At 54.1% G+C, this 21,480-nt stretch overlaps 1 protein-coding gene across 3 annotated transcripts in view; it reads left to right on the forward strand.

Annotated features, from left to right (window-relative positions):
• Positions 1-21,480, forward strand: part of MDGA1 (MAM domain containing glycosylphosphatidylinositol anchor 1) — a 1,057,897-nt gene that overhangs the window by 490,561 nt on the left and 545,856 nt on the right. For all 3 annotated transcript variants that reach the window (XM_085610244.1, XM_085610245.1, XM_085610246.1), the window contains exon 6: positions 11,023-11,292. In XM_085610244.1, the coding sequence (XP_085466370.1) occupies positions 11,023-11,292 (270 nt within the window). The remainder of the gene's footprint in view (positions 1-11,022; positions 11,293-21,480) is intronic.

A 21,480-nucleotide genomic window follows, 5' to 3' on the forward strand; every position in this document is an offset into this window, starting at 1 on the left:
TTGGAGTGATTTGATCAATTAAACCCAGAACGGGCTCCAACGCACCCTTTACACTTGTGGATTACCTAATAGCTCACAATTGCATTTCAGTCAGGCAAGCAGACACAATGGCATGAAAGCTTTTTACAGCACAAGAGACTCAATTAATGAAACTTCTGGTTTTCTTCTTCCAAAACCAAAGCAAGTGTTTCAGATTACAGGCACAAGTGAGGCCGGGGAATGCGCGTCCCGCTTCCCAGGACTTTAAGCCCCCTTCCCCCTTCCCCCCCGTGGTCTCGTACCACAGATTGAAGCCCTGGTCTTGTCTCATGCGGATACAGTGAGCGTCACTGGCCTCGACTAAGCCGTGCAAATCCGTCTTCTAGTTTCATACGGCTACCTTGAGCGTCACTGGCCTCGACTAGGCCGTGCAGACCCTTCTTCTAGTTTCATACGGCTACAGTGAGCGTCACTGGCCTCGACTAAGCCGTGCAGACCCGTCTTCTAGTTTCATACGGCTACAGTGAGCGTCACTGGCCTCGACTAGGCCGTGCAGACCCTTCTTCTAGTTTCATACGGCTACTGTGAGCGTCACTGGCCTCGACTAAGCTGTGCAGACACGTCTTCTAGTTTCATACGGCTATAGTGAGTGTCACTGGCCTCGACTAAGCCGTGCAGACCCTTCTTCTAGTTTCATACGGCTACAGTGAGCATCACTGGCCTTGACTAGGTAACGTAGACCTTTCCTGTAGTCTCATGTGGCTACTGTGAGCATCACTTGGTTCCGGTACGTTGTGGCTGGTGCCTGTTCATCCAGGCCAGCTTTACTCCTCCATCCCTGGCCATAACTCAGTCCAGTGTTTCCTTAAAGCTTTCCTTTGTTGCATTTTTTCGGAATGTGAGTTTTTGGGGTTACTCACTCTGGTACTGTTAATAATCACTAGCCACAGCCTAAATTAGGAGCGTGTGTCTTCATTGGAGCAACTTTAAGGAGTTTCCAAAGTTCTCTGCCTGGTCTTCTTTACGTTTCCAATTGTTAGCTGGCTTCCGTACCCCTAATCCGGCTTGTAATGCCACATGTAGGCAGACAGTGCCTAGGCACAGGGTCATACACGTTTTGCGGCTGCCTTCAACACCATACAGTGTTTGGTTATGGATCAGCCCACTTCAGCCTATGGCTCCCTTGCACTGTGAGTGACAGCCATTTTTCCTAATTGTATATCCACATCCCCCTGAAAAGAAATGCACCTCCGTGTTAAGGACTTTGCCAATTCTGTTCTTCTTTCCATTCTTTCTGCTTTTTTTTATTTTTATTTTTTTTTAGTCGTCTTTGTGTGTTTAAACGATATCTTCAGGTTACAGGAATTCAAAGCCAAAATAAGAGTAATATGTTCCTGTGATGTGCTTAACATGATATATTCTGTGGTGAGCATACATTGCGTTAATCCACTGGCGGTGTCTCCTGTACCGCAGGCACCGTATGATGGAGACGGTTTTACCTGGGTATTGTACTCCAGAGCGACAAATTACTCTAGACGCCATTGGATTTTCTGTTATCGCAGAGCTGTAAGTCAGAGTACTAGTAGGACAATTATATGACACCCCATACTCCTTACTACCCCTTCTTCGGCTGACACCACATGGCTTCTGGTGGCTCCCGCCCACTGTCAGGAACCACCACATATTCCTGGCCCCCCCACCCATCCCCAGACACTGTTCCTAAATCACTTGTGACTTTCTAGTTGTTGCTCTTTCAGCCCTCCCCCTTCCACCTTTCATGCAGCAGAGAGAGAATGGATCCCAGGGGGGGAATTAAACTAACAACTGACATTCAAACTGGGGCAGGGACTGTGTGTATTGAATATGTGCCACCATGGAATTCCCCAAAGCCAGGAGGAAATAGCATATGCACACAAAACAAGGTTTATGAGCCATTTTTAAACACACTTTACTGTTTCATTTTGTTTATATTTCTACCCCTCAGTTTGAGCACAATTTCTCTAATACTGTTGGGAATTCTTTTTTATTGGAAATGCATATTAGCTACGCAAATGTTGAAGGCAGCTCACAATGTGAAATAAGTAATAGGAAACAAAAAACACCAAATATAAACAGCTCCAGCAAAGTAAATAAAAACAGACCTCACTTAGAAGTCCTTAGCTTCAGCAACAACCACTCCCCCTGCGACGCCTCTTGGATGTCCTTCGAACTTGCTTTCCCCCCCCATCCACCCCTGCAGAGCATGCCAACAATCTCGGGATCGCCCTGGACACCAGCCTCTCTATGAGCAGACAGATCAACGCTGTCTCCTCATCATTCGTCCGCATCATGTGAATACTATGCAACATTTTGAGGTGGATCCCACTCAACACCAGACGAATGGTCACCCAGGCTCTTATCACAAGTAGACTTGATTACAGAAAGGGCCTCTGCATCGGAATCCCAACCCATGTCCTGCGTGGACTCCAAACCACCCAAAACACTGCCGCCAGACTCATCCTGAAAATCCTGCGAAATAACAACATCTCTCCACACCTCAACAATCTCCACTGCCTCCCACTCCAGGAGAGATGAAAGTCCAGGCTACTTACCCACACCTGCAAACCTCTCCACAACCCCTGTCCAGCTTACCTCAACCACCGCCTCAACTTATACCAACACACTGGACACATTCGATCTGTGTCCCAGGCAAGAGCACACCTCTCTCGCATCAAGAAGACGAAAAGCCATACCTCACAGCAAAGCCCTGGAACAACCTCCTGAAACACCTCAGAACCCCGCAAACCCCACATGGACTTTGAAAGGAACCTTAAGAGATGGCTCTTCCAGATAAAACAGGTATGATCTCCTCCTCCCCCCTCAGGCCTGTCTTACTCAGAGCCTGGATACCCACACGGGTGATTAGGTGCGCGCTACAAATTCACATAACTTACTGCATGTTATCCGTGGTCTCTGCTGTACATGCCAATCCTCTTAGGCTCACTGTTCTCCCTTTGTGAAGCGTATTTCAAATCCCTATAGAGCTTCTCCGCCACAAACCTTGCTTGGCACTTTAGCTGTGCAAAAACCATTTGCAAGGTAAATTCACAAACTTATTTTGAAATCAGTATTGGAGGAATTTTATGATAGCAAAGTGCATTTGAGACTCATAATATTTGCAGGAACTTTCCCTTCCTGGAATCAGATGCAAATGTGTTCCTGTTAAAGCCAAGAGTCAGTGCGTTTCAAGGGTTCTTTGGATGTCAGGAGAGGGATTCACAACGGAGAAAATATCTTCTCCATGGAAAACACAATAACAGGAATTCATTTCGTCAATTCATATTTATGTTAAACAGATTCATGAATGTGCATTTTTCCAAAGGGTGGAAAATCTGTAAAAACTTAATGTGTGAGAGTACCTACTAAAGACATATATTCCCTTATGGAACTTATGTGAAACTCATAAAAATCCCAAATGGGATTGTATTGAAAGAGCGCCACTCTGGGAGCACATTGCCAACTTCCAAAGCGGTGGCTGCGTGAATCAAGGACCAGATCACGGGCATGCCCCAGGGACGCAAAGGGCATTTACACCCCCCCCCCCCCCCAGCACTTCCATAATACGAACGGGGCCACAGACACTTCTGGTGAGGCACAATAAGGGGCATGTTCATCAAGAGTTTGCACCGCCCTTGCCCCACGCAGCGTGGTGCATGCGCGACGTAAACCCTAAAAGGAGATTTATCAAGTCACTCAACATTGTGCTACTCTGTCCCAGGGTGGCGTCTCCAGTGCATCGCGTGGGTGTTCCCACGCAACTCCCATAGAGTTTTACGCATTCCAAGATTTACCATTACTAATAGACTTGGGAATGCACCAATATGTTACGTCTTCCGAGGGGAAGCGTAACAAGGAGAAATATCTTTATTTCTCCTTGTTACTTCATCTTTATATGTGTGTTGTATTCTGCAGCATACATCGAAAGAGGAATATGCCTCAGGGGATTATTTTTGTGCAGGAAGGCGTGGTGCTTGGTCATTGGAACCCCCCTCTTATACGCTCCTTGGGGCCTGTTATAAAGAGGATAGGACAACGGGACCTGAGTATCTGGAGCTTAAAAGTCAGATCTGTGGTAAAGCACCATCAGGAGGTTTACGACTTTCTTATTGATGGTTCGCCGGATGTGCTTTTTCTGACGGAAACGTGGCTCCAGGACTCTGACTCCTCGATAATTATCCTAGCCTTTCCCCCAGAGTATGCTATTTTCACTTTAAATCGGACGACTAGAGGTGGAGATATTGCGATGGCCACTAAACGGTGTTATCCCTGCGAGTGGAAAGCCGCTGAACTTTTGGGGTGTGAGGGTGCCCTATTTAAAATAGCGTTTAGTTACCAGTTTACCTTCTCTGGGCTATTAATTTACCGGCCTTCGGGCTGTGACTCTGTTTTTAGGGCTGCTCTTCCTGAGTATATTAGCATAGAGGCACTAGGATGCGCAAATTTTAATGTTGTGGTAGATCTTAATCTCCATTTTATCTGCCCTTCTTTACCCTCTATTAGGAGCTTTCTGGTGGATCTTGAGGCTTTACAGCTCTCGCAGATGATTACTTTCCCCACACATAAAGGTGGTCATATTCTTGACCCGTTCTTCACAAATCTAGAAGGACTCAGAGTTCTTGGTTCCTCCCAGTTGGTCTGGACAGACCACATGCTGGTGAAAACGGCATGCTCTTTGTCTGACTCTCCTTTTCTATCTAAGGATAGACTTGTTCTTAAACGACACTGGAACAAATTAAGACTGGAGGATTTTTACCATCAGCTCGAGAAGGTTCCTTTAGGTCCGCTCACCGATGTCGATTGTGGATACGACTCTTTCTGTGAGTGGATATCTGGTGCCCTCGATTCTCTGATTCCTATGTGTTGGTCCAAGTGTCACCGGAAGGAGCCGAGCCCTTGGTATGACACTTCCTTGGCATCTCTTAAGAGTGCCTGTAGACAGGCCGAAAGATTATGGAGGAAGTTGTACGATCCAGATCTGAAAATATGTTATCTGGCCACGGTCAAGATTTATCACAGGGCAGTGTGTCAAACTCGCGCTTCCTTTTATGCTCAACAGTTTCAGAACTCTGCCAATCCATCGAAACTTATTTTTAAAGTATTAAAGGACTTGATGGCGAAGAGAGCAACTGCAGTGGAAATATGCTCGGACTCACATTGTGAGGGTTTGGCCTCTTTCTTCCATGAAAAAGTGCAAGCCATCTATCGCACTTTCCCAACGGGTTCCCTGATGCCAGAGCAGGTTGGTCGCACCTTAGGTGAGGGGGAATGTCTTTCCATCTTACCCCCCTTATCTCTGGAGGTGTTTGACTTTCTCAGCGCCAAAATCAAGTCTGGATCTCCGGCAGACCCGCTGAAACCGGCCCAACTCAAGACCCTGGCACCGGTTTGCCGTACCCCGGTGCTGTCCTTGATCAACCTGTCTCTCTCTTCTGGAGTGGTTCCCGTTAGATGGAAGCAGGCAGTAGTCACGCCAATTCTGAAGAAGGCGACCCTTAACCCCCTTAAACCTGAAAGCTACCGCCCTATCTCCCTTCTCCCTTGGGCCACGAAAATAGCGGAGGCCCATGTGAATGCCACTCTTACAGACCATCTTGGTAGGCTTAACATTCTCGACCCTACCCAGAACGGGTTCCGTGCGGGTCACAGCACGGAGACGGCCCTTCTCTCGATGGTCGAGCATCTGCGTTCCGTGCTGGATTCCGGTCGGACGGCGGCACTACTGTTATTAGATCTTAGTGCCGCCTTCGACACGGTCTCGCACGGGATTCTGATTCGGCGTCTTGAGGAGGTGGGCGTTTCTGGCTCCGCCTTGCACTGGTTTCGTTCCTTCCTTACGGATAGGTCATTCCAGGTGGCGATCCCGCCCGGTAAGTCGTCATCCTACCCGCTAGACCAGGGAGTCCCACAGGGGTCTTCACTGAGTCCCACCCTTTTCAATCTCTATGTGAGACCGTTGGCTGCGGTCGTCAAGCGGTGGGGCCTGACCATGGTCTCTTACGCAGATGACACGCAGCTGGCGGTCACACTGAGTGGGGACTCAGACCTGGAGGCTCCCAGGTTCTGTGATGGTCTGCGGGAAGTGGCTAACTGGATGAATTCCAACTGTCTCCAGTTAAACACCAAGAAGACGGAGATTATGGTGGTTGGTAAACAGGTGGCTTTGTGGGATGACAAATGGTGGCCTTCGGAGTTGGGTGTGACTCCCCTCCCAGCGGCAGAGATAAAAAACTTGGGGGTGTGGCTTGATCCTTCTCTGAGTTTCATCTGTCATACCAAGAAGGTGGCGGCTTCTTGCTATGGCATCATCAGAGGACTTCGACCCATCCTCAAATTCTTTGATGCACCCACAAGACAGCTGGTGGTCCAAGCATCAGTGCTGTCCAGGCTGGACTATGCCAGCTCCCTACTGGCGGGGATAAACCAGTCAGAATTTCTGCGGCTCCAGCGGGTTCAAAACGCTGCGGCCCGACTGGTGACAGGTCTGCCTAGGCGATGCTCGGTGTCCAATACTCTGCGCTCTCTCCACTGGCTCCCTGTGCAGCAGAGGATTAGATTTAAGGTTCTCTGCTTTGCATTTAAAATCCTAAAGGGTACTCCCCCACAAATCTTGGAGAAATTGCTGATCCCCTATGTCCCCTCTCGCACTCTTAGATCGCTAGGCCAGAACTTAGCAGTGGTCCCGCGTTTTAAGTTGAGCAGAATTGGTGGCCGCTCCTTTCGAGTCCTGGCAGCGAGTTGGTGGAATTCTCTTCCTCCACAAATCCGGGCCATCGATGAGCTCCTTCAGTTTAGACGGGCTATCAAGACCTTTTTATTTGTTTAGCTTATCTGTTGTGTCTCGTCTCCTTTTGTCCGCTTTTAGTGCTGTGTTGTGTTCACCTTCTCAAAGCGCCAGGACGCCCCTTTGCTGGGGCAGCTGTGCGCGGTACAAATAAAAATAACATAACATAACATAACAAAACAATCCTGCATGTAACGCTGGCACCCTTGAACCATGGTACAAGAGTGCCTGCGTTGGCCCTAGGCAGCACATTGTGCGACAGCGCTGAGAAAAGGCAGGAATGTGCCGTATTGTGTTAAATATGGCGCATTCCTGCACTTTCCCTGTAACGCAGCGTGGCAGGGTGACTTGCTGTGGAGCGTTACTTTTTAATAAATAGGCCCCTGCCTGTGCATCATCTAGGAGAAGGCACCTTTGATGATGTATTTTGAGAGTTTAGGTCTCAGGAACCGCTTAGTCATCCTCTGCAGGCAGGGGTAGGGGAACCAGCCTCTTCTTTAAAGGCAGGCTGCTCTCCTATCATTGATAGACAGGCCAGCGGCTTAAAACAGCCAGTCGGTCTTTCACTGCTGCGCTGTTCACAGTGTGAGTGCCGCACGGGGGACAGAATACATTTTTGTCGTACCGTTCATCATCGCGGTCTGTGCTAGGCCCAACCTATGAGGCTGCGTATGACTCAGACATGACATTTATAAATTTTTAAACTCAAGATCTAGATTTTCTTTTTTTTCTACAAAACTCCCTTTTGTCAGTCTCCCTGTTTTAGTTGTTCCATGTGCAACTGCATCTCTCTTCATCTTCCTTCCATGCTCTTCCTAGGTCTCCTTGTCTTCTCACATCTGTCCTCCTCGCCTGTTTCCATCTCTGCCCTGGACTGCACAGCGGCCATTGCAGAGAATGCCAGTCCCCCCCAGCTTCATCCTCGACAGCCGGATTAACCCTCAGAGGCAAATCTCTGCTATGGTCAAGCGTCCCAGGACTAAACACCAGCCATTGCAGATAACACCAAGTCTCCGGGCTTTCATCTCGACAGCCGGCTTAACCCTCAGAGGCAAATCTCTGCTATGGTCAAGCGTCCCAGGACTAAACACCAGCCATTGCAGATAACACCAAGTCTCCGGGCTTTCATCTCGACAGCCGGCTTAACCCTCAGAGGCAAATCTCTGGTATGGTCAAGCGTCCCAGGACTAAACACCAGCCATTGGAGAGAACACCAAGCCCCCATGCTTTCTGCTCGACAGCCGGCTTAACCCTCAGAGGCAAATCTCTGGTATGGTCAAGCGTCCCAGGACTAAACACCAGCCATTGGAGAGAACACCAAGCCTCCGGGCTTTCTCCTCGACAGCCGGCATAACCCTCAGAGGCAAATCTCTGCTATGGTCAAGCGTCCCAGGAGTAAATACCAGCCATTGGAGAGAACACTAAGCCTCTGGGCTTTCTCCTCGACAGCCGGCTTAACCCTCAGAGTCAAATCTCTGGTATGGTCAAGCGTCCCAGGACTAAACACCAGCCTTTGAAGAGAACACCAAGCCTCCGGGCTTTCTCCTTGACAGCCGGCTTAACCCTCAGAGTCAAATCTCTGCAATGGTCAAGCGTCCCAGGACTAAACACCAGTCATTGGAGAGAACACCAAGCCTCCGGGCTTTCTCCGCGACAGCCGGCTTAACCCTCAGAGTCAAATCTCTGGTATGGTCAAGCGTCCCAGGAGTAAACACCAGCCATTGGAGAGAACACCAAGCCTCCAGGCTTTCTCCTCGACAGCCGGCTTAACCCTCAGAGTCAAATCTCTGGTATGGTCAAGCGTCCCAGGACTAAACACCACTCATTGGAGAGAACACCAAGCCCCCGGGCTTTCTCCTCGACAGCCGGATTCACCCTCAGAGGCAAATCTCTGCTCAAGAGTCGCTGGACTGATCACTGAATGTTGCAGTGAATACCAAGCCTCCAGGCTTCACACTCGAAAGCTGATGTAACCCTCAGAGCAAATTTATTAACAGGCTACAAGAAATGTAACCACATAACCCCCTGGATTTTGGAGCATTCCCAGAGTTATAAGCAATGGTGGATCTCGGAATGCGTCAAAATGCTACGCCTCCCCAGGGGAGACATAATGAGGAGAAATATGTTTATTCCTGCTCCCTTTTTCCTATTTCTATTTGTGCTGCATTTTGCGTCAGCGTCAGGGGATTGTTTTTGTGCAGGAAAGTGTCCTTCCTGCACCAAACCAGTCCTGCCTGCAACGCAGGCGATGGCAGGCGCCAGAGCAAGGAAAGGACAGGAATTCATCATATTATGTTAAATACGGTGCATTTCTGCTCTTTCCCTTTCACACAGCGCAGTGCCGCATATGCCCCAGAATCCCTCCTTCTGGACCCACAGGTCTTCAGACTGGATTGTTACATGAATCAAACCTTCTCTGGAACAGCACCCTCAACCACTCGCACTCCCCCCTCTTTCCATCTCTCCTCTATCACTCTGCACTCCACATTTTCCCTTCTCTCCATCCGTTTCCCTTCTCCGCCGCTCCTTCTTCCTGTTTCATTTCCTCTCTCACCCTATCTTCCTTTTCTCCCTCTTGCTATGTCTCGCTCTCGTTTTCCACTGTTCTCTCTCGTTCTAGCCATTCTTTCCCTCTATGCCTCCTTTTCTCCCTCTCGTTCCCTTTCACTTGTTTTCATTTCCCGGCCTCACTCTCTCCCTTCCTTTCACTCCCTCCGCTCCCCCTCCCCCTCACTCTTCCACTCTCTGGGTGGATCTGATCAGTGGCATGTACACAGAAGGATTACACCGAGTAAAGCCACTTTGATGGCTGACTTCAATGGGGAGCTATTTACTTGCAGGTATTTCTGTCCCAGCAGCTCCAGGTGTCACTCTCCCACATCACAGAATCTGCCACAGCAGCTTGCCTAGAATGAGCCGTGTACAAAGGGTGCGCATTTCAGGGTGTCCTGCTCTAGCCTAATATGGCATGGTAGTAAAGACAAGGGGGCGTATATTTATGAGCCCCTTGGGCAGCCGGCGCGTTTTGGCGCAAATGGTTGTATGACGGTACAATGCTAACAAAAACATTGCATGCCTTTAAAATGCATCTGTTAGCCCGCATTTGTTCAGCACGCATATGCTTTTACCTCGCATGCCATTAAAACGCATTACTAAGGTATATTTCGCTTTTTATTTAACCTCCCATACTTACCTTGAATGAGTGGTAAAGAACCTATACATGCTAAACAAATGCAATAAAGGTGCTGCAATGTAAAGATCGCATTGCAAAGACTGTTTACCGGCACAAACTACAAAAGCGTATTTTTGAGGAACTTTGCGTGGCTTTGCGTGGCCTCATAGATATGGAGTAAGACAAGGCAGCGCTAATCGCTGTGTGGCCTTACTCTGCGCTCTAGAGGTGTTCCATGGGCGTTGCGGTGGGTGTTCCCACGCAACACCCATAGATTTTGACTCGTCCCCAGATTTACAAGACCATATAAACCTGGGAAAGCTCCAAAACCTTTCGCGTCCCGAGGTGAGGGGTAACAAGGAGAAATAACTGAATTTCTCCTCGTTTATTCCTCTTTCCATGTGTGGACACATGGAAAGAGGAAAACGCCTCTCAGGATTGTTTTTGTGCAGGAAGATGTCCCTTCCTGCACTAAAAATACTGCTGACTACACTGGCACCCTTGCACCATGGTGCAAGCACCCTTTACCATGGTGCAAGGGTGCCTGCATTGGTGCTGGTCTTGCAAAATGGCGCCAGCTCACGGGGAAAGCACAGGAATACACTGTATTAGATAAACACTGTCCATTCCTGCCCTACCTCAGATCCCATAAACTAGGCCCAAAGTGCACATGCCATCCAACATATGGGAGGCTTCAGGGTGCAAAGACCGCTCAGCAACTCGGTGGGTAAGATACAACATACAGGCTTGCATCTTCGTGACTTACAGCGGTGTACAAGGCCCATGCATGCCAGAGCTGTAAGATAGCTCAGTGGGTTGTAGGAATGCTGCAGAAATGTATGCGAAGCTTGTATGTCATCGAAGAAAATTCTGTCATGGGGAGTCACCATTCACCTTCTGAGATCGGTGGGTCAGAATTCATCGGATGCGATAACTAGCAATCAATGTTGAGTTTGTCCTCGACAGTGTGGAGTATCGAACATCCCGGAAGTATCCGGGCCACCCGGAATGAGGGCTTTGTTATTAAATGCCTGTTGTGTCTCTGTTTCAGCACCCTCTGCCCTCAAGATGTCTGTCAACGAAACCCTGGTGGTGAACCCTGGTGAGAACGTCACCCTCCAGTGTACGCTGACCGGAGGGGACCCCCCACCCCAGGTCGTCTGGACTCACTCACCCAACCCCATGCCCAAGAACAGCCTTTCTCAGGGGGGCAACCTCACCATCTGGGGTATTCAGCCGGAGGACTTGGGTTACTACAACTGCACGGCGACCAACAATGTAGGAAACCCTGCCAAGAAGACGGTCAACCTCTTAGTTCGATGTAAGTTTTCCAAAGAATTCTGTGTGAGCTTGAGGAATTCAAAGAATATACTTGGGTCTGTGTGTGTGTATTGTGTGTGTGCGCGCTGCCATCAAAGTATGTGTGTGTGTCTGTGTATATATGTGTGCGCATGTGTGTCTCCCTGTGTGTGGCCCTCAAAGTATCTACATATGTGTGTGTGTGTGTGCATGTGTGGCCATCAAAGTATTTGTGTGTGTATGTGAGTGTGTGTGTGTGTGTGTGTGTGGGTGTGGTGTGTGTAGGGGGAGTGTATGGAGTATGTGTGAGTGTGTGTGCAAGACTGTGCACAGAAATCAAAGTATCTGCATGTGTGTGTGTGTGTGTTTATGTACAAAGCCATAAAAGTATCTGTCTGTATGTGTGTGTGTGTGTGTGGATGTACAAAGTCATAAACGTATCTGTCTGTGTGTGTATGTGGACGTACGAAGCCATAAAAGTATCTGTCTGTGTGTGTGTGTGTGTGTGGACGTGTATGTGTGTGAACGTACAAAGCCATAAAAAGTATCAGTCTGTGTGTGTGTAAGTACAAAACCATAAATGTATCTGTCTGTGTGTGTGTGTGGACGTACAAAGCCATAAAAAGTATCTGTCTGTGTCCATGAGTGTGGACGTACAAAGCCATAAAAGTATCTGTGTGTGTGTGTGCGTGTGTATGTATAAAGCCATAAAAGTATCTGTGTGTGTGTGTGTGTGGACGTACAAAGCCATAAAAAGTAGCTCTGTGTGTGTGTGTAAGTACAAAGCCATAAAAAGTATCTGTGTGTGTGTGTGTGGACGTACAAAGCCATAAAAAGTATCTCTCTGTGTGTGTGGACGCACAAAGCCATAAAAAGTATCTGTGTGTGTGTGTGTAAGTACAAAGCCATAAAAGTATCTGTGTGTGTGTGTGTGGACGTATAAAGCCATAAAAAGTATCTGTCTCTGTGTGTGTGTGTGTGCATGTACAAAGACACAAAAATGTATCTATGTGTGAGTGTGTGTGCGTGCATTTACACAGCCAGAAAAAGTATCTGTGTGCGTGCGTGTGTGTGTTTGTGAGAGTGCTTGTGCATGGCCATATGTGCTTAAACATGCATGCACTTTCATGCATGTATGTGCCTTTGTGTGGTTGTGTGAGCCGAGGATATCAACGCGTGTGGAATGAGGACTGTGGAGCTCAAGGGGAAGTCATGGCTAAACACTGAAAAGAGTTGAGTGTCGCTCTGTCCCTCGCATTACCCAGGGCAGGGCTGGGATCCTTTCGTTGCGAGACCCGCAGGGTAGGACTTAAGTACAAGCCGGTTACATAAGAGAACTAAAACACAAGAATAAGATATAGAACTGGGACTGTGATCGCGTGGGCTCTTCATCAAAGATTCAGCATTATATATGCATGACAAAAAACAATGTAAAAGCCCATCAAAAGTACTACTTTCAAAAGTAAGTGACAAAAAATAGCATCCTGGTAGCAGCGAGGTTTTAGTGGATGAGAGCGGTGTACAGCTCCCCTCTCCAAGGGGCTGTATGCAGTAAAAAGAATATGGCCACAGCCAACTTAAGGGTATGTGTGTGAAGCGCCCAGTTCAAGCTCCTCACACTCATTCAAAGCACTCCACTACATGGGCCCAGCCTACCTCAATAAAGGAATCTCTTTTCACAAACCAGCCAGACACCTCCGTTCAGCCAGCCTTCTCCTGGTACGAGTCCCACACATACACAGAACCAGAACCGGAGAGCCGCATTCTTCCTACATCGTACCCAAGGCCTGGAATGACCTGGGGATACACGTCAGAGACACTTTTCTATCCTTGAGTTACGGGGCGGCTGGCAGGTACCTATATTGGGGGGGGGGGGGGCGGGCAAATGGGTGGTTGGTGGTTGCGTGCATGCAGGCGCGGTGAGTGTCTACGAATAAAAAAAGGTCACTTACCTTGCTTGCTGCACGTCCTCCTCGTTCTGGTCCCTCAGCTCCAAATGCTCCTGCTCCAGCCAATTCCATTAACCAACCCCGACGCCACTCTCATGCTAGTAACCGGCATGAGAGAAGCACCAGGATTGGATGGTCGAAGACAGCTTGGTGGAGAGCTGCAAACTGTGCATGTCACTTCGGTCCACGCAAGAGAGCCGGACAAACTGGCATGCGTACTCTGGAGCATCCAACCAGCTCCTCCAGTCCTCTATGCAGACAATCGGCAATAAGGGAGGACACGCCCCCAGTTCTCCCGGCTGGCGGCTGCTGCAAGCAACAAATAAAATGGCAATGAAATCATTTAATTGCATTTTATTTTTCACATGTAGCGCGGCTGCAGCGGGCGGGGGGCAACACTCCCCCTTCCTCATGCAGAGTCCGCCGCTGCTGACTTCTGCAGGAAGCTGAAGACCTGGCTCTTGGAGCAGGCCCACTCCCTACCCTAGGCCAGGCTAGAATTGCCCATACTGCAGCGGGCAGGGGGCAACACTCCCCCTTCCTCATGCAGAGACCGCCGCTGCTGACTTCTGCAGGACGCTGAAGACCTGGCTCTTGGAGCAGGCCCACTCCCTAGCCCTAGGCCAGGCTAGAATTGCCCCTACTGCAGCGGGCAGGGGGCAACACTCCCCCTTCCTCATGCAGAGTCCGCCACTGCTGACTTCTGCAGGAAGCTGCAGACCTGGCTCTTGGAGCAGGCCCCTCCCTACCCTAGGCCAGGCTAGAATTGCCCCTACTGCAGGGGGCGGGGGGCAACACTCCCCCTTCCTCATGCAGAGACCGCCGCTGCTGACTTCTGCAGGAAGCTGCAGACCTGGCTCTTGGAGCAGGCCCACGCCCTACCCTAGGCCAGGCTAGAATTGCCCCTACTGCAGCGGGCGGGGGCAACACTCCCCCTTCCTCATGCAGAGTCCGCCGCTGCTGACTTCTGCAGGAAGCTGCAGACCTGGCTTTTGGAGCAGGCCCACTCCCTAGCCCTAGGCCAGGCTAGAATTGCCCCTACTGCAGCGGGCGGGGGGCAACACTCCCCCTTCCTCATGCAGAGACCGCCGCTGCTGACTTCTGCAGGACGCTGAAGACCTGGCTCTTGGAGCAGGCCCACTCCCTACCCTAGGCCAGGCTAGAATTGCACCTACTGCAGCGGGCGGGGGCAACACTCCCCCTTCCTCATGCAGAGACCGCCGCTGCTGACTTCTGCAGGAAACTGCAGACCTGGCTCTTGGAGCAGGCCCTCTCCCTACCCTAGACCAGGCTAGAATTGCCCCTACTGCAGCGAGCGGGGGGCAACACTCCCCCTTCCTCATGCAGAGACCGCCGCTGCTGACTTCTGCAGGAAGCTGAAGACCTGGCTCTTGGAGCAGGCCCACTCCCTAGCCCTAGGCCAGGCTAAAATTGCACATACTGCAGCGGGCGGGGGGCAACACTCCCCCTTCCTCATGCAGAGACCGCCGCTGCTGACTTCTGCAGGACGCTGAAGACCTGGCTCTTGGAGCAGGCCCACGCCCTAGCCCTAGGCCAGGCTAGAATTGCCCCTACTGCAGCGGGCAGGGGGCAACACTCCCCCTTCCTCATGCAGAGTCCGCCACTGCTGACTTCTGCAGGAAGCTGCAGACCTGGCTCTTGGAGCAGGCCCCTCCCTACCCTAGGCCAGGCTAGAATTGCCCCTACTGCAGGGGGCGGGGGGCAACACTCCCCCTTCCTCATGCAGAGACCGCCGCTGCTGACTTCTGCAGGAAGCTGCAGACCTGGCTCTTGGAGCAGGCCCACGCCCTACCCTAGGCCAGGCTAGAATTGCCCCTACTGCAGCGGGCGGGGGCAACACTCCCCCTTCCTCATGCAGAGTCCGCCGCTGCTGACTTCTGCAGGAAGCTGCAGACCTGGCTTTTGGAGCAGGCCCACTCCCTAGCCCTAGGCCAGGCTAGAATTGCCCCTACTGCAGCGGGCGGGGGGCAACACTCCCCCTTCCTCATGCAGAGACCGCCGCTGCTGACTTCTGCAGGACGCTGAAGACCTGGCTCTTGGAGCAGGCCCACTCCCTACCCTAGGCCAGGCTAGAATTGCACCTACTGCAGCGGGCGGGGGCAACACTCCCCCTTCCTCATGCAGAGACCGCCGCTGCTGACTTCTGCAGGAAACTGCAGACCTGGCTCTTGGAGCAGGCCCTCTCCCTACCCTAGACCAGGCTAGAATTGCCCCTACTGCAGCGAGCGGGGGGCAACACTCCCCCTTCCTCATGCAGAGACCGCCGCTGCTGACTTCTGCAGGAAGCTGAAGACCTGGCTCTTGGAGCAGGCCCACTCCCTAGCCCTAGGCCAGGCTAAAATTGCACATACTGCAGCGGGCGGGGGGCAACACTCCCCCTTCCTCATGCAGAGACCGCCGCTGCTGACTTCTGCAGGACGCTGAAGACCTGGCTCTTGGAGCAGGCCCACGCCCTAGCCCTAGGCCAGGCTAGAATTGCATCTACTGCAGCGGGCGGGGGGCAACACTCCCCCTTCCTCATGCAGAGACCGCCGCTGCTGACTTCTGCAGGAAGCTGCAGACCTGGCTCTTGGAGCAGGCCCACGCCCTAGCCTAGGCCAGGCTAGAATTGCCCCTACTGCAGCGGGCGGGGGGCAACACTCCCCCTTCCTCATGCAGAGACCGCCGCTGCTGACTTCTGCAGGAAGCTGCAGACCTGGCTCTTGGAGCAGGCCCACTCCCTAGCCCTAGGCCAGGCTAAAATTGCACATACTGCAGCGGGCGGGGGGCAACACTCCCCCTTCCTCATGCAGAGACCGCCGCTGCTGACTTCTGCAGGAAGCTGAAGACCTGGCTCTTGGAGCAGGCCCACTCCCTAGCCCTAGGCCAGGCTAGAATTGCACCTACTGCAGCAGGCGGGGGGCAACACTCCCCCTTCCTCATGCAGAGACCGCCGCTGCTGACTTCTGCAGGACGCTGAAGACCTGGCTCTTGGAGCAGGCCCACTCCCTACCCTAGGCCAGGCTAGAATTGCACCTACTGCAGCGGGCGGGGGGCATCACTCCCCCTTCCTCATGCAGAGACCGCCGCTGCTGACTTCTGCAGGAAGCTGCAGACCTGGCTCTTGGAGCAGGCCCACTCCCTACCCTAGGCCAGGCTAGAATTGCACCTACTGCAGCGGGCGGGGGCAACACTCCCCCTTCCTCATGCAGAGACCGCCGCTGCTGACTTCTGCAGGAAACTGCAGACCTGGCTCTTGGAGCAGGCCCTCTCCCTACCCTAGACCAGGCTAGAATTGCCCATACTGCAGCGGGCGGGGGGCAACACTCCCCCTTCCTCATGCAGAGACCGCCGCTGCTGACTTCTGCAGGAAGCTGAAAACCTGGCTCTTGGAGCAGGCCCACTCCCTAGCCCTAGGCCAGGCTAGAATTGCACCTACTGCAGCAGGCGGGGGGCAACACTCCCCCTTCCTCATGCAGAGACCACCGCTGCTGACTTCTGCAGGACGCTGAAGACCTGGCTCTTGGAGCAGGCCCACTCCCTAGCCCTAGGCCAGGCTAGAATTGCACCTACTGCAGCGGGCGGGGGGCAACACTCCCCCTTCCTCATGCAGAGACCGCCGCTGCTGACTTCTGCAGGACGCTGAAGACCTGGCTCTTGGAGCAGGCCCACTCCCTACCCTAGGCCAGGCTAGAATTGCACCTACTGCAGCGGGCGGGGGCAACACTCCCCCTTCCTCATGCAGAGACCGCCGCTGCTGACTTCTGCAGGACACTGAAGACCTGGCTCTTGGAGCAGGCCCACTCCCTACCCTAGGCCAGGCTAGAATTGCACCTACTGCAGCGGGCGGGGGCAACACTCCCCCTTCCTCATGCAGAGACCGCCGCTGCTGACTTCTGCAGGAAGCTGCAGACCTGGCTCTTGGAGCAGGCCCACTCCCTACCCTAGGCCAGGCTAGAATTGCACCTACTGCAGCGGGCGGGGGCAACACTCCCCCTTCCTCATGCAGAGACCGCCGCTGCTGACTTCTGCAGGAAACTGCAGACCTGGCTCTTGGAGCAGGCCCTCTCCCTACCCTAGACCAGGCTAGAATTGCCCATACTGCAGCGGGCGGGGGGCAACACTCCCCCTTCCTCATGCAGAGTCCGCCGCTGCTGACTTCTGCAGGACGCTGAAGACCTGGCTCTTGGAGCAGGCCCACTCCCTAGCCCTAGGCCAGGCTAGAATTGCACCTACTGCAGCGGGTGGGGGGCAACCCTCCCCCTTCCTCATGCAGAGACCGCCGCTGTTGACTTCTGCAGGAAGCTGCAGACCTGGCTCTTGGAGCAGGCCCTCTCCCTACCCTAGACCAGGCTAGAATTGCACCTACTGCAGCGGGCGGGGGGCAACACTCCCCCTTCCTCATGCAGAGACCGCTGCTGCTGACTTCTGCAGGAAACTGCAGACCTGGCTCTTGGAGCAGGCCCTCTCCCTACCCTAGACCAGGCTAGAATTGCCCATACTGCAGCGGGCGGGGGGCAACACTCCCCCTTCCTCATGCAGAGACCGCCGCTGCTGACTTCTGCAGGAAGCTACAGACCTGGCTCTTGGAGCAGGCCCACGCCCTAGCCCTAGGCCAGGCTAGAATTGCCCCTACTGCAGCGGGCGGGGGGCAACACTCCCCCTTCCTCATGCAGAGACCGCCGCTGTTGACTTCTGCAGGAAGCTGCAGACCTGGCTCTTGGAGCAGGCCCACGCCCTACCCTAGGCCAGGCTAGAATTGCACCTACTGCAGCGGGCGGGGGGCAACACTCCCCCTTCCTCATGCAGAGACCGCCGCTGCTGACTTCTGCAGGAAGCTACAGACCTGGCTCTTGGAGCAGGCCCACTCCCTAGCCCTAGGCCAGGCTAGAATTGCACCTACTGCAGCGGGCGGGGGGCAACACTCCCCCTTCCTCATGCAGAGACCGCCGCTGCTGACTTCTGCAGGACGCTGAAGACCTGGCTCTTGGAGCAGGCCCACTCCCTACCCTATACCAGGCTAGAATTGCCCCTACTGCAGCGGGCGGGGGCAACACTCCCCCTTCCTCATGCAGAGACCGCCGCTGCTGACTTCTGCAGGAAGCTACAGACCTGGCTCTTGGAGCAGGCCCACTCCCTAGCCCTAGGCCAGGCTAGAATTGCCCATACTGCAGCGGGCGGGGGGCAACACTCCCCCTTCCTCATGCAGAGACCGCCGCTGCTGACTTCTGCAGGAAGCTGAAGACCTGGCTCTTGGAGCAGGCCCACTCCCTAGCCCTAGGCCAGGCTAGAATTGCCCCTACTGCAGCGGGCGGGGGGCAACACTCCCCCTTCCTCATGCAGAGACCGCCGCTGCTGACTTCTGCAGGAAGCTACAGACCTGGCTCTTGGAGCAGGCCCACTCCCTAGCCCTAGGCCAGGCTAGAATTGCCCCTACTGCAGCGGGCGGGGGGCAACACTCCCCCTTCCTCATGCAGAGACCGCCGCTGCTGACTTCTGCAGGACGCTGAAGACCTGGCTCTTGGAGCAGGCCCACTCCCTACCCTAGACCAGGCTAGAATTGCCCCTACTGCAGCGGGCGGGGGCAACACTCCCCCTTCCTCATGCAGAGACCGCCGCTGCTGACTTCTGCAGGAAGCTGAAGACCTGGCTCTTGGAGCAGGCCCACGCCCTACCCTAGGCCAGGCTAGAATTGCACCTACTGCAGCAGGCGGGGGGCAACACTCCCCCTTCCTCATGCAGAGACCGCCGCTGCTGACTTCTGCAGGATGCTGAAGACCTGGCTCTTGGAGCAGGCCCACTCCCTACCCTAGGCCAGGCTAGAATTGCACCTACTGCAGCGGGCGGGGGGCAACACTCCCCCTTCCTCATGCAGAGACCGCCGCTGCTGACTTCTGCAGGAAGCTGCAGACCTGGCTCTTGGAGCAGGCCCACTCCCTACCCTAGGCCAGGCTAGAATTGCACCTACTGCAGCGGGCGGGGGCAACACTCCCCCTTCCTCATGCAGAGACCGCCGCTGCTGACTTCTGCAGGAAACTGCAGACCTGGCTCTTGGAGCAGGCCCTCTCCCTACCCTAGACCAGGCTAGAATTGCCCATACTGCAGCGGGCGGGGGGCAACACTCCCCCTTCCTCATGCAGAGACCGCCGCTGCTGACTTCTGCAGGAAGCTGAAGACCTGGCTCTTGGAGCAGGCCCACTCCCTAGCCCTAGGCCAGGCTAGAATTGCACCTACTGCAGCAGGCGGGGGGCAACACTCCCCCTTCCTCATGCAGAGACCGCCGCTGCTGACTTCTGCAGGACGCTGAAGACCTGGCTCTTGGAGCAGGCCCACTCCCTAGCCCTAGTCCAGGCTAGAATTGCACCTACTGCAGCGGGCGGGGGGCAACACTCCCCCTTCCTCATGCAGAGACCGCCGCTGCTGACTTCTGCAGGACGCTGAAGACCTGGCTCTTGGAGCTGGCCCACTCCCTACCCTAGGCCAGGCTAGAATTGCACCTACTGCAGCGGGCGGGGGCAACACTCCCCCTTCCTCATGCAGAGACCGCCGCTGCTGACTTCTGCAGGACACTGAAGACCTGGCTCTTGGAGCAGGCCCACTCCCTACCCTAGGCCAGGCTAGAATTGCACCTACTGCAGCGGGCGGGGGCAACACTCCCCCTTCCTCATGCAGAGACCGCCGCTGCTGACTTCTGCAGGACACTGAAGACCTGGCTCTTGGAGCAGGCCCACTCCCTACCCTAGGCCAGGCTAGAATTGCCCATACTGCAGCGGGCGGGGGGCAACACTCCCCCTTCCTCATGCAGAGTCCGCCGCTGCTGACTTCTGCAGGACGCTGAAGACCTGGCTCTTGGAGCAGGCCCACTCCCTAGCCCTAGGCCAGGCTAGAATTGCACCTACTGCAGCGGGCGGGGGGCAACCCTCCCCCTTCCTCATGCAGAGACCGCCGCTGTTGACTTCTGCAGGAAGCTGCAGACCTGGCTCTTGGAGCAGGCCCTCTCCCTACCCTAGACCAGGCTAGAATTGCACCTACTGCAGCGGGCGGGGGGCAACACTCCCCCTTCCTCATGCAGAGACCGCCGCTGCTGACTTCTGCAGGAAGCTACAGACCTGGCTCTTGGAGCAGGCCCACTCCCTAGCCCTAGGCCAGGCTAGAATTGCCCCTACTGCAGCGGGCGGGGGGCAACACTCCCCCTTCCTCATGCAGAGACCGCCGCTGTTGACTTCTGCAGGAAGCTGCAGACCTGGCTCTTGGAGCAGGCCCACGCCCTACCCTAGGCCAGGCTAGAATTGCACCTACTGCAGCGGGCGGGGGGCAACACTCCCCCTTCCTCATGCAGAGACCGCCGCTGCTGACTTCTGCAGGAAGCTACAGACCTGGCTCTTGGAGCAGGCCCACTCCCTAGCCCTAGGCCAGGCTAGAATTGCACCTACTGCAGCGGGCGGGGGGCAACACTCCCCCTTCCTCATGCAGAGACCGCCGCTGCTGACTTCTGCAGGACGCTGAAGACCTGGCTCTTGGAGCAGGCCCACTCCCTACCCTAGACCAGGCTAGAATTGCCCCTACTGCAGCGGGCGGGGGCAACACTCCCCCTTCCTCATGCAGAGACCGCCGCTGCTGACTTCTGCAGGAAGCTACAGACCTGGCTCTTGGAGCAGGCCCACTCCCTAGCCCTAGGCCAGGCTAGAATTGCCCATACTGCAGCGGGCGGGGGGCAACACTCCCCCTTCCTCATGCAGAGACCGCCGCTGCTGACTTCTGCAGGAAGCTGAAGACCTGGCTCTTGGAGCAGGCCCACTCCCTAGCCCTAGGCCAGGCTAGAATTGCCCCTACTGCAGCGGGCGGGGGGCAACACTCCCCCTTCCTCATGCAGAGACCGCCGCTGCTGACTTCTGCAGGAAGCTACAGACCTGGCTCTTGGAGCAGGCCCACTCCCTACCCTAGACCAGGCTAGAATTGCCCCTACTGCAGCGGGCGGGGGCAACACTCCCCCTTCCTCATGCAGAGACCGCCGCTGCTGACTTCTGCAGGAAGCTACAGACCTGGCTCTTGGAGCAGGCCCACTCCCTACCCTAGGCCAGGCTAGAATTGCCCCTACTGCAGCGGGCGGGGGCAACACTCCCCCTTCCTCATGCAGAGACCGCCGCTGCTGACTTCTGCAGGACGCTGAAGACCTGGCTCTTGGAGCAGGCCCTCTCCCTACCCTAGGCCAGGCTAGAATTGCACTCCTGCAGCGGGCGGGGGGCAACACTCCCCCTTCC

Source organism: Triturus cristatus, chromosome 6, assembly GCF_964204655.1.
Source record: "Triturus cristatus chromosome 6, aTriCri1.1, whole genome shotgun sequence".
NCBI classification, from domain to species: domain Eukaryota; kingdom Metazoa; phylum Chordata; class Amphibia; order Caudata; family Salamandridae; genus Triturus; species Triturus cristatus.